At 42.4% G+C, this 13,592-nt stretch overlaps 1 protein-coding gene and 1 long non-coding RNA gene across 3 annotated transcripts in view; both read left to right on the top strand.

The window, feature by feature from the left end:
- The window catches only part of LOC107075620 (uncharacterized), a 34,470-nt gene extending 28,897 nt beyond the window's left edge, over nucleotides 1–5,573 (top strand). Inside the window, exon 5 of the long non-coding RNA XR_011183123.1 lies at nucleotides 5,020–5,573. This is a non-coding gene — a long non-coding RNA (uncharacterized lncRNA). The remainder of the gene's footprint in view (nucleotides 1–5,019) is intronic.
- A 486-nt stretch (nucleotides 5,574–6,059) lies between these two features.
- On the top strand, nucleotides 6,060–13,322 carry LOC102692378 (potassium inwardly rectifying channel subfamily J member 1). 2 transcript variants are annotated; one of them, XM_015337389.2, is made up of 2 exons: nucleotides 6,060–6,254; nucleotides 10,837–13,322. In XM_015337389.2, the coding sequence occupies exon 2, from the start codon at nucleotides 10,861–10,863 to the stop codon at nucleotides 11,980–11,982; it is 1,122 nt and encodes a 373-aa protein (XP_015192875.1). In that variant the 5' UTR covers nucleotides 6,060–6,254; nucleotides 10,837–10,860; the 3' UTR covers nucleotides 11,983–13,322. The 2 variants fall into 2 exon arrangements, with proteins under 2 accessions (XP_015192875.1, XP_015192876.1); XM_015337390.2 differs by lacking the exon at nucleotides 6,060–6,254 and adding an exon at nucleotides 8,308–9,425.
- The last annotated feature ends 270 nt before the right edge of the window (nucleotides 13,323–13,592 follow it).

Below are 13,592 nucleotides of genomic sequence, written 5' to 3' on the forward strand. Positions count from 1 at the left end.
AATTTCTTACACACAGGACAGGCACCTGAGTTATTAAGAACACGAGGAAGTTCAGCACACCTAACTTGTCTGGTTACGAGTTGATTGGTGATCTGAGAGTCCCGTCCAGCTTCTCCTTCAGTTCTTTGGTTTCTTCTATTACGACAACATTGCCGAGCAGCGTGTAAAAACTGGAACAGACCCCTACTTCCCTCTGTGCAAAGAAGCACCCACTGTTCTCAGTTTAAATGCACTTCCCCATACTTTATGGAGTTTATAACGAAAGTTCGGGAGGGATGACAACAACCAAGTTCAATCAGACTCAGCCGTCAGTAATTAGCAATCGCGTCTGACATCCATTGCTCTTCCAAAACGCTATAAATACCTACGAGATCCCTATCTCCCTCTCTTGCATGTCTCTCGCACCCCATCTCCACCTCTACAGCTCTGGCTGGGAAGTCAGCCCTCAGCCAAGCAGGTTAAGCCAAAATTTCGCTCAACAATCCTTTCATGACATTTTAATCTTGGGTGTTGTCATTTCTAGTGAACCACTTGTGTCCACTGGTTCAGGTGTTTTTTACTGATGCTGCTACTTCCCACCCACATTCATTACAAACCTGTGCTGTACTTGACCACTCTTGGTGCCTTCTTGTTCTTTTCTTGATGAGCTGTTGATGAGTTAAGATTGGAGGTCAAGCCTTCAGTTTGACCAGTGGCTTGAGTTTTTACTCGTTTCTGCATTTTTTGGTAGTTCAGCTCAGCTATGCTTCCCCATAGCTTTATACACAACCAGTTTCGTACTGGTTATCAGTTAGTGCTGTATTTACACAAGTTGGAATGGCATTGTGTCAAATACAGGTAATACGTGCATTCTTATAGACACTATTCCTTATATTTCATCTGGAAACAATGACCCTGTAGAGGTGGAATTGTGAAATCCATTTTCTAGAGAAATGTCAATACCAGTTTATAACATTTGTTTACTATTCAATGGCTAAAACATATTTTAAGGGCAAATATCTCAAATAATCTGTAGGCTAAATTAATCAATTGTCCCCATTACCTGTAAACTTCTTTGAGTGGAGTGTCCAGAAAAGCGCTAGATACAGTAAATCTAAGGAATTATTATTACTTTCAAAGTGAGTGAATATGACATTTCAGAATCAAATGGACAACACAGTAGCATGAGGATAGACTGTCGTTCGGCACTGAACCTGGCTTTCTGCTTCTGTTGCAAGCAGCCAGTGTCCCTTTGCCTGTGTGGAGCCACCATGTGCACAGACTGCAGAGTGACGCTTCCTGGAGAGCAGTGGTACAGCATGTGACAGAAGAGGAATGGGGGATAGAGCAGTTTATACATCGTCATAGAACATGATCTACAGGGAAAAAAATCAACCAACCTAATATCGTGTATTTCTGCGTATTTCGTAATAAAACCTCTCTGGACGGCCTGTCACTCTACAAGGGGGCTGTAAAGCTTAACAAATACTGACAGCGGCAAGTGATGATTTCATTAATGAATAACTTGGTCGCATATTCAACTTTTTGTTCCGCAACAGAGATCGCATTGAGAATTCCCAGTGCGCTGTGCAAGGCTACACATGGGCTGCAATTCGAATGTGCAAGGGAAGCTGCTGTACTGCCAGTGCGGTCCGTGAAATCACTGCCAGGAGATGACTGCGCACGGAGAATGAGAACACTGTGATCCAGGAGCAGGAGCTGCCTGTTCAGACGTTTGACACTTTTTTTTATAAAACCCTCTGAAGGCTCTGTTCCAGCCTCTATCAATAAAACTCTGCCCTGCCGCCTGCCTCCGGAGAAATTAATGTTCTGCCACTGAAGCAATGTCGCTCGTGAGAAATGTGTTCAAAAACCTACAACAAAATGTCCACCGTCAATGTTGGCAGACGAAATAACGTGGCTTATTTCTGTTACCAAGACCACTGTGGGTTAAGGTTGCAAAGTTGGATCTGAATGAGAAAAGAACAGCTCCTGTCTAAGACTATAATCAGTCTCCCAGCACCCGAGTCTGCCTGCAACGTGCTTGCCTACTTAAGTTGCTTATCCTACTCATAATTCCATACAGATGGAAATGCCAATATCTGCACAAGATGACACCACAACAAAGAAAACAGGTCACTTCAAAGCTCTTCAGATTTACCTGATCCAGCACAGATGGAGTAATACCTGAAAGGATAACAGAATTTTTCTGAGGTACGTCTACAAGATTTATCAAGAGGGAACAGAAGAATTGTTCAGAAGAAAGTGGGTGTAGAAACGGCAAATAACGAAATCTCATGTTGTCTTCTCATCAGCTGAGACCAGAGTGTGTCACCGCAGTGGCTATTAAGAACTACAGAACCCTTAATGTCTCCTTTTCTTCTTGTACTTAGGCAAAGGACCTGACACCCACCCTGCTGCTATCTGATTTAATTTGCTGCAGTAAATGTGCTGGCTGTACCTCGACGTCACCACTGTTCCCAAGGGTGCTGTCCTATGTCCTGCGACATGTCTGTGTTCTGCCGTGTTCAATTCACAGAGTCCGCACGGCCCACAGTGTTCATACAAAGGCGGTTGTTGGCATCACGCATTCCTACTAAAAAGAGCTCCCATCACAATGAAGAGCGAATCACAGACATTCCACATTTTCCGTCTGTTTTCTTGGTTTTCTCTGTTCACTTAGCTGGGTCCTGGATATCTTCAGAAGATACTGAACCCCCCCCCCCCCCCCCTCACAAAATGTGTCCATTACAGGGAGACAATAAGCCTTCGAAATCGCCCCAGCACCATTCCCCACAACCAGACGCAACAGCGCTGTATTTCACTGTGAAGCCCTGAGAGAGACTGTACAATTTTGCAATGAAATACTGTAGAGTTTCATATTTGATCTAAAAGTGTGCCCTATCTGTACAGGCCTCCCGGGGCTACGAGTGACTCTGTTCCATAATAACCAGTGTGTGGGCTTTAAGAAACGGGAGCTCAGCAAAATGTTTTCGTCTAATCCCTGCCATCCCCACCTCCCCGACCGTAAAATAAACCCGGCAGCACCACGAAACGTTCAAAACCTTCGACTGCTGAAACTGCCAAGGTTAAATGCCAGTAAAGTTCACTTAAGCCCTCGTTTAAATTAATTAAAACAGATTTCACCCCCTTTCCCTTGTTTTCTGAGCGGGCATCCATCAGGCATTTGTTTGTGGCAGCTATGTCTGTTTTAAACCTTCACTGGGTTGTTTGTTTCCTTTTAAACACACTTTCCCAGTATTACCCATGCACCCTGATTCCCAAAACTCTTTGAACCACAACCGCCCCTGTGGATTGCATGTCTAATAGCGCACTTAAAGTACCAGAATGCCCTTCATTCGGGAATAATGGTAAACTAACATTTTACCCTGCAGCTCAGCAATTCATCTCCTGCCTGACGTGATCTCATTAAGCCCTCGTGTTCTAGCCGATACGAAGCTTCTGAGACGAATGGCGAAGCATCTTCTGACCAGGGCAATTTGGCAGCACGGAGCTATAACGAACCTAAAAGAATCCATTTTGAAAATTGAACTGCCCTCATATTGGTTAATATATATTTCATACCTATGGATGTATGCATATCATACATCCGTCATCCAACAAATATTGACTTAAAAGAGTCTTGAGATAGTTAATCATTGACTCAGCTAAGTATTTTACTGGAATCTGAGACATCTCACTCAAGGGGACAACAGCAGAACCCCAGCCAGGAATCTAACCCACGACCTCTTGGCCATGAGGCCAGAGCCCCTGCCCACTCACCCAGTCTGCTGCAGCAATCCATGTGGATTAACCATTAACGGCAAATCAGGTGATATTTCTATACATGCCTGTACGATCTACCAGGGTGTATCAGTGGAAAAGGTAACAGGAGCTCCACGGAAATACATCTGATTTGTACACAGCGACAGGTCCAACCTGTGACAAGGCCATGATGCAGGTCCCCTCTTCCATGGTTTTCAAACCTGTAGAGGCAAAAGTCCCACCATCACAACTGGGCAATACATATCTGTAGCCAAGGTCTGAGAGCCTGCAGGAACACGGCTGCTTCAAGATTTCATTTCATTGTCCATCCAAAAGGGTGGAAATTGGTCTTCGGCATCATCACACACTCTACAAAAAACAACACTCAACATAAAATAAATACACTTTAGAAACAAACAATAGTCCTAGGCATGCAACAATACATATACGCACACACCTTGTAATCCATATTACACTACCAGCCAACTAAATTTGGAAAGAATGCCTTTCATAACAGCCCCTGATACAGTTCATGTAAAAATGTTTTATACTGGCTGCTTCTCTCCAGAAGTTGTGTATTTTTCTCTGACGCAGAAGCCTCACGATAACAGACATCCACTGTTAAACTTATTCCAGCTCACCTGGTAGTTCTGCACACTGCTAATTAAAAGACATGTTATTTTTAAAGATTATTTGAGGATTAAAGATTACTTTATTCAAGAACGTAATGTGTCAAAAATATTTATTCTAGAAAGTTACAGTAAGTCAGGGACTTACAGCTTTGAAACCTATTGTTCATCAACCAAAAACACATGATTTTGAGCACAAATCTTCACAAGAACAAGAAATACGTATTGATGAGAGTGGAAAGCATATTTAGAATAAAGGGAGTCTTTAAAAACATGAACATAAACCATGAAACTGTGTTTGAAATAATGCAGTATTGCACGTTGTATCGTTATTTTTTTTATTTTCTAGCAGTGTTTAGGGAAAACTACCTAATACCACTGACACAGACCTGAATCTGGGCAGAGAAGACCTCAAAGACTGGAAATATGTAGAAATTATAGGATATGTGAAAACTAAAAAGAGTTTGGATCTTGAAACAGATGACATACTAAAACACCAGCCTCTCTTTCATCACCTCTCTCTCTTTTCTCATCTCCTTCTTAATAACATATGTCTGTATGGAGGCACATACGTGACCTGAATTTCTTATTGGGGTGCGTTGCCGAAACTCACTTTTTAACTCAATACTCTCCTTCTCCTTTTCAGAACCTGTGCAGCAGTAACAGACCATGAAAGTGGATGCTAGAAGCCGGCAAACCCAACACCTTCACCTTTCAAATTCTTCTAGAGACACATGTGGCCCCAGAAGACCACTGGGTACAGGGCTCATTCAAGGGAAGAAAATCCCTGCAGAAAGGCTGTGTGCAAACTTGAGAGAAACTGAAACCTTGCTGGTAAAGCTAGTTTTGGTCTTTTACGTTACAAGAAGACGGTGGCGAGTATTCTGCCCTTGTGTTGAACTGTGCTAATTTTGTGACCTCTTCTCCTTCTCAATGTTTTTTCTCTCAGTAAAAGCTTTCTCTTTTTTCTCCAGTAGCAGTAGTACTATACCACCTCTGAACGCTACACAGTAAATGCAATGCCACTGGCAGTGTGACAGTCTCTGGCCATCTCAACCATTGATGACATTTCCTTGAGGTCATGGGATAACAGCACTGGAAAATCACTGGAAATTAGGAGTGATCCTCTGCATCCCCCTCTGTACAGCTCTCTCTTCACTGTCCCCACATACCTCAGATTAAAAAAGTTCTTACTGAAAATCTAAACAGAGTGCTGTACTTGTCTCCTGTTTTTCAAACCACATAGCTGCCAGCTTTCAAACTGAATAAAACCATGCTGCGCCTGTAGTCGGTCAGTCCCTGGTTAAGTTAAATGGAACTTTATGGCCTTTTCTCCTTTATCATTCCACAAACATTAGCATAACACAGCCGGAGGCTCCATCTGAATTTCTGCCCAGGTTCCTTACCTGTAGCACGTGGCAAAACTTGGCTACTTTACAAAGTCTTTATTTCATTATTTTGACAAGATACCAGCCCAAAGTCACTAAACAGTTATCTGTTGTTTAATCTCAACCTCACCGCATCCACCCTTGAGATGGACAGGGGCATCAGAGGAAAACCACAGCAGTTCTTGAAGCTGGCTGTCATGCGTTTGTGGCGTAAACATCAAGATGATTGATAGGGAGCAGCGATGCGCGTATAAATATCGCTAAAACTGGTTCAAAGCCACTTTGGGGCCTTATAAAAGCCACAGCTACTCAGTACTCTGACTCTGCACTTCTGGAAACTCAGGTGAAACACATCTATTTATTTTCCTGGCCGGGACAGACCCAGTGACCAAACCAGCTCACAGAGGCTCAAGGAGGAGAGAAGTAACTTCTGCTGCTGCCACTTTTGTGTCCTTGACATTATCTGTTTGGGTTTGTTTTTTTTAAAAAAAAGGTAAACCAATTTCTGAATTTTAATGACGTTTGCGTTGGGTTCATTAGAAGCCAGACTTCTAGTTTAGCTCGGGACCTGATCTGTAAAATATCCCTCTGTTTTTGCACAAAGTGTTTTGAGTTTTTAAATGACTTACGGGGATTTTTAAGGCTGCCAGTAAGAGATGCAAAGCTAAACATAGAATTCAAAACAGGAGATTCTTCCTTGAGTGCTATGACAAAATATCATACATTGTTTTTCAGTCAGTGCCTTACTTGACTTTCAGTGGTGTATTATATGCTATTATGATAGTATATAAAGTATATTATAATATTGGTGCAACAGAATGGTGTTGTATTGTTTAATTTCAATACATTCATGATCATCAGAATTAATCTATGATGTATATGCTAAACCTTTGGGAGGGATTTCTGTAGTCACTACAGCTGATCTCACAGATGTGTGTGTTGACCCTATAGTGGAAAACACCCTTACTGCCGTGGTCTAGAAGAATCCTGAAGGATGCACAGGCTAATCCAGAGGTTTTTTTGGAAACAGAAAAGGATTCATGTACCATACATTTCAAAAAGTGATCTAAGAGGACAGTAGTGTTGTCTGTTCAGCAGCTTTACAATGTACCCACTAGTCTTTTTGTTTAATCACACCTATCTGTTACTCTAAATACATTCTTGTGTAAGTGTGTTGTATGTAAAAAACAGAATCCAGGCTTTTTATCCCTTTTCTTTCAAGAGACTAGTGTCTTCTTGAGCAAGGATTTTACAGAAGTAAGTGAGGCAATTTGGGATTTTGCATCCAAGGTAGGTAGCTGAGTAGGTGGCCAAATCAAAATCATTTAAGTGTGCACAAAAGCAGAGGAACGCGGATTGGAGAAGAAGGACAAGTACCCAATGTGGAAAAGTAATGTGACTTAGAGAGGACATGAAAGTATAGGTTTTTCCAGTAAGATGAGCTGGAACAAGACGTACTGTACGTGAAAGATCTTAGCTTTTTAAACTGAGATAAAGAGATAAAGCAGGTTAAACATTTCACTTTGGCTACATACACGCTGAAAGTGCGTGTTCACCAGTGCTTTTATATTTGGATATAAAGTAGTCGCGTTTCTTCAAAAATGACGCACTTACCTCCCACCTGCTAAAACAACAAAAAGAGCTCTTATACAGAGCGGGTATAGAAACATCCTGGAAAACAAAGGTCCTGCCGTTCGTATACAGATGATTGAGTCTGAAAGCTTGGACCCACAACTTCACTCTGTCTTTCAATGTGGGATTCTGTAAGAACTGGTGAAGGAAAGATTTGTGCGCTGTCTGAGTCTGTGCTAAAACGTGCTGTATTCAAGATCAAGTCAAAAATTGATTCTGTTATTTTAGTTTAGATCACTAGCCCACACTATTCTATTCAATTTGTGATCCTATTATAAAACACGGATTTAAAGCAAACAAATAAACAGGAACTTAAGCATTCATTACAGATTTCCGACAGCCTACTGCAATCCCACAAATTCAAATAAAAGCTTCCAATTAATGTTACAATAACAGATTAAACAGAAGATAAGAATGCAATGGTTTTAGTAGGCAGTATTAACTCCCACAGGGCAAATTCCTTTGACTACCATTGTAAGAGCACACAGTGAGAACTGCTGGCAAAGTTATGCAGTGGCAGACCTGATGCTTTGATCTGGGTAAATAAAATCTTTAGAGTATCTGTGTTGTACCCAGTCTTGGGGTTGACACTCTCCTGCAAGCCTGGTGTTTTGCCATGCATCCCAAATACAGTATGTCTTCCATTCCATTAACGACTCAAGTCGCAAGGACTTACAAAGGTTATACAGTACCATTCATCCAGTCTTGTGACTTAATTTGCAACCATGCCAATTAGCACCCACCAACTGGCACTCATTAATTCGTGCCCTGAACAGTGATTCAGTAATGCCAGCTCTGCATTCAGAAGAACTTTTTTCTGATGCAGTTTGCAGTCTAACTGGGGTTGAATCTTCAAGATCATAACCTCCCAGTCAGAATTGGATGCAACTAACATCTCTTTCATATTTTTATAGAAAAATGAAGCCACTGACATGAAAACTCTAAAGAGCAACTATTGGCAACAGCTCCTTCTGTGCCTCCGTTTTCTAGCATTCGTTGTAAAGAAATGGGCTGAACCCAGTTTATCCATTTCAGTAGAGAAATGTTGCAGACAATGTTGGCAGAACCATTGAGAAAATATCCAGACGTTTCTGCTGCTCAGGCTAACTGAGGTCTGGCCTAAAATACAGCCAAATTAGTTATTTGGTTTAAAGAACAACAATAAAAAAATCAAATGATATGAACACGCTGAAGAAGCAGGAAGGCTGTTTTCAGACTTGAAAGTCAGCCTCATAAACGTCGCCCGAGGTCATTTTCCTTCTGAATTCTCTCACAGGAAATTAATTGCTTGTGAAACGCAATCGACAGACTCTGTCGATGAGTTGGTCTGGTCGGGTTGATGGAACTACGGAATAATAAAAGACACATCTAGGCATCGCAATATGGGTGTAATTTCTTTCCATGAAATGCGATGTGTCAGAAGGTAAAGGAAAGAAAGGGGATTTACGGGAGATCTATTTTATTCCTTTATTCCTTGTACAGCTTGTTTTATTAAGCCTTGTACAGAAAAAAAGGTAAGAAAACTCAAGTAACTGCAATTACCACATCGTCCTTTTACAGGCTTAATGAGTGCAAGGTTTTCTAGCTTGGCACTTTGAGGCCTTTGACAGAATTGTAAAGTATGTTTCGACCTACTTCTGCTGCTAATCTCCTCAGAAATACGTCAACTGCCCAGTCTGATCCCAAGGTGCTGCGCTGTTCTCACCTGTGTGCTGCCAAGAAATGTAGATCTGGGAAACACACTGGAGTAGGTGGGGTGCTTGCGATCACGGAGATGGTGAAAAGGAGGGAGGGCGCATTTGCTGGATTCTGGTCTGAAGTCCACGCGGCTGATGGGATTCATTTTAAACGAGGTCCGTCTTTCGGTGCCGGGGCATTTAAACTGCGGCATGTGCCCTGGATTAGAGGAATTTCACTGGGGATTAAAATATGCAGCACATGCAGCACCCCTGATTGGGGGCAAGAAACCGAGAAGCCCGAGCAAATTAAATCAGTCGCTGGAGAGAGCTGCTGAGTGGTTCTCAGGCAGCAGGTATGTGAAAATGCTTCAATATTCGCTTTTACCCTAGCTCACCAAATAACGCTGATCTGTGTTTTTCTGTTTCTGTAGAACGCTCGTGAAAGTTGCACTCTTTTTTTGTTGTTGTTGCTGTTGTTGCTGTAAAAATAACTCTGACCCCACAGTACTTCAGTTTAAAACCTCCTGAACAGGTCAGGGAAAGAACAGCCCAGTTTAATTCTATAACGGGTTTTGCCTCATTAGTTTTATGTGAAGTTCAGTGACCTGCGCTCTAGTTTCACTTAGGGTTTAATTTTAATTTAAACTCATGGTCACAATGCTCAGGAAATACCTCTCTGGCACTTTTTTTGTGTTTCAAGAATTCTTACAGCATAATACTTTACTTGTGCGTAACGTCCGGCTGTTAAGAGGCTCGATTGCGTTATGTCATTATCAAAAGGCAACTTTTAGCTTCCCACCAAAAGACCGTTGAGTATTTAAGATGAGGCATCGTCTCTTGCTTTTCATCGTTAAGTGCATGTCTTTTGATAAATTCCACAATAAAATAGCCTGAACAAGAGTAAAATCAAGTTATTTTTCAGTTTGTGAATCTGCAGAATATTTTCTACACAATACACATTTAAACATTACTTTGGGAAAACAAGTTGATGTCTGATCAAATAATATTGGCTTGCACAACCTCATGGAAATAATGTGAGATGCCATGATTTTCCACATTGTCATTTATTAAAGTAAAATCAGATGGCAGTGGTGTTTAATCCAAATAACCTCAGGGCTCTTTCAGTTAAATATAAAAACAAATAGCACAACCATTCATAACACCAGAAGTTCTGAGTGATTTTAAATTAAAAAAGCACTGCATCAATGAAAAAGCTTACTGGAGTAATCTGAATGCAGGCAAGACAGGATGTATGTAGTTCTTTATCAGTAAAAAGTGTTATATCCCTTATTCTTTTATAGTGTAAGGCATCGGGAAAGAATACAGCCAAATTCCTTGGCACCAAACTTCCCACTTTCCATCCATCCATTTTCTAACTGCTTCTTCTAGTTCAGGGTTGCAGGGGGAGCCACAGTCTATCTCGGCAAGCAACAGGTGCATGGCAGGGTACACCCTGGGTGGGACAACAGTCCATCACACAGGGTAGACACAAAGATACAGACACGTACAAACACTCATACCAGGGCCAATTTTCCCTGTAGACAATTAACTTAGCTGTATGTTTTTGGACTGTGGGAGGAAACCTATGTGAACACAGGGAGAACATATGAACTCCAAATACCACCCCAGGACCAGAATGGAACCCAGAACCCCGCACTGCGAGGCAGCAATGCTAAGCCATGCGCCGCCGTGCCACCCTACTTCTCATTCCGACGTGATGAAAATGCACTGGACCTCACCTGCCACCTCTCTTCTGCTTCTTAGGCCGAGACCCCTCCCAGGCTAAGGATGCTCCGGTATTTCCAGAAGTGCTTGCGCAAGCAGCTGGCTGAGCACCAGGTCAGGAAAACCAGGCTGGTGTCCAAGGATGGGCGCTGCAACATCGAGTTCGGCAACGTGGAGTACCACAGCCACTTTGCCCTACTCAAGGACTTCTGGAACACGATTGTAGAGATCCGCTGGAGGTACGTGCTGTTCATCTTCGTGGCGTCCTTCACCGGCAGCTGGTTCCTCTTTGGGTTGCTTTGGTACGGAATCGCCATGAGTAACGGGGACCTCACGGAGCAGAATCCCCCCAGTAATCATACCCCCTGCGTGATTAACGTCTACGGCCTCACCACCGCTTTCCTCTTCTCTCTGGAAACCCAGACGACCATTGGATATGGCTACCGAGCGACTACAGATCACTGCGCCCTGGCAGTCACACTTGTCATCATCCAGGCGGTTGTAGGCGCGATCATCAACTGCTTTATGTGCGGCATTATCTTGTCAAAGATATCCCTTCCCAAAAAGAGAGCCAAGACCATCAACTTCAGCCGCACAGCCGTCATCAGCAAAAAAGCGGGCAAGCTGTGCCTCCTCATCCGTGTGGCCAATCTGAGGAAGACCCTCCTCATCGGGAGCCAGATTTATGGCAAGCTTCTCCGGACCACCGTAACTCCTGAAGGGGAGACTGTGATCTTGGACCAAGTGAACATCGATTTTATGGTGGACGCCGGCAAAGACAACCTGTTCTTCGTCTGCCCCCTTACCCTCTACCACGTCATTGACAAGACCAGCCCGTTCTTCGAAATGTCCGAGGACACCATCTCCAAGCAGGACTTCGAGCTGGTGGTCTTCTTGGACGGAACAGCGGAGAACACGAGCTCCACCTGCCAAGTGAGAACTTCCTTCATCCCCATGGAGATCCAGTGGGGCTACAGCTTCCTGCCCATCGTCTCTCGCACCAAGGAAGGAAAGTATCGCGTGGACTTCTCCAACTTCCACAAGACCGCGCTGGTTCCCACACCTCACTGTGCCTACTGCCTCGACAATGGGGACCGGCACAGCACCGGCGGGAAGAAAGGCATCGACAACCCCGGGTTCGAAGCGATCGTCGTCAGTGAGGCGGCGGCTGCCACGAAGATGTGAAATGCAGCCCCCAGGGTGGGGGGAGGGGGTCAGGACCGAAACAAATTGAAGCTTGAGGTGGACCCAAAGTGCTGGGAATAGACGGAACTGAACTTCCAGCACAGCCCCGGACTCTCCAGAGGAAGTGAACCTGAGACACCTTTCACGAATGTCTGTCAGCATCGAGGTCTTGGCTGTGGGATTTGACATGCGAATGTAGAGCCCACCTGAATGGATGCAGGTGGCCTGATAGAGACATATGTGTGTTTATGTGTGATTAGGGCAGGCTTGGGGTGGTAGTGTACATTACATAGAATTTAGATCAGATTTTAAGTTACCATTTCTGCACAAAATAAAGTGTTCTGTGCTAATGAAGTGGAGTACTTAATTATTATAGCAGTCTGGAGACTTATTAAAATAAAGAAGCCTTGTGAATTTTCATTGCTCAAGAAACAGACACATTGCCATGCATGCTAAAAACGCAGAGACGATCTGATTTCATTCACGCACAGTGCCGTCATTCACAGCAGGTACTGTACGCTAACTGTGTTGTTCTATATTGTAAAATCTAGGTTTGTCTATGGAGATAATTCATCCGGTCTCTCTGTCTTTTCTGATTCCAAAACAGCTTGCAAGTCGCCTTGACAACCAGAGTAAAATGTGTAAAAACTACAGCAGGAAAGGGAAAAAAACAGGACACTTAACTAAATCAATGCTTTTCAAGTCTGAGAAATCTGAAGGTTAAATCGGAAGGGATTAGGATTTAAGTCCTTTTTTATGAAATATTTAAGACAGCTGGAGAGGTAACAAAAGGTTTGATTAAGAGATTTATTCTTAACCAGCTGGATGGTAAAACAGAGCTTTATTTTTCTACTTTAAAAAAAAGATTGAAAAAGGAATCAGCAATAATAATAACAACATAAATGTACATGTAAACAGCATTTATTCAGATTGTGAAAAGCTGATTTTCTTTTTCCATTTGGAGGAACCCTGAAACCTCTGATCTTTTCCTGAATAGTTTAAAGTGTATATATTTCAATAAAATGAATTAGAGCAAAACATGGTTCTTTACCTGGTCTAGGAAGGGCTTTTTCATCAGGAAGAATCATGAATATGTGATCATGCATGATCAAAAAATCAAAAGCATATTTTCTGTTCTGAGCCTTTTTTGTTCATCTTATTTAAATTGTCATCATTAATCCATTGCAAAAGAATGATCTTTACACTGCTTTGTATTTAATGTATCTTTATATATGAGATTAAAATGTCATTTATTTTTCTGATACAAATAAGGAGTAGGTACAGAGCTGTAAATAGCAATGTTAGTGTAGCAACACAATATTAAACCAGGTAAACTCAGACCAATGTGCGGGTGAATTCTTTCAATCCTGTAATTAGTATAAGAAGCCAGTATAACCTACAAAATGATTTGCTTTTGACTACTTGGGGATTTCTCAAGCATAAATCAAGAATATCTCTTCTTGGAAATCCCTATGACCATGAGAGTAATCCTCAACTGGTACAGAAGCTGTCCCTAAACGTGATTTTTCTAAATCAGACAAACTCTTTTATTCTCATTAACCTTTCCCAGAGATTTTTGACGTCCAGTGTGGTAAAAAAAAACACCAAGC

Source organism: Lepisosteus oculatus, chromosome 23 (assembly GCF_040954835.1).
Source record: "Lepisosteus oculatus isolate fLepOcu1 chromosome 23, fLepOcu1.hap2, whole genome shotgun sequence".
Classification (NCBI taxonomy): domain Eukaryota; kingdom Metazoa; phylum Chordata; class Actinopteri; order Semionotiformes; family Lepisosteidae; genus Lepisosteus; species Lepisosteus oculatus.

What these genes read in the sequence shown, in the direction of transcription:
- LOC102692378 (XM_015337389.2), top strand. Translation starts at nt 10,861, where the DNA reads ATGCTCCGGTATTTCCAGAAGTGCTTGCGCAAGCAGCTGGCTGAGCAC.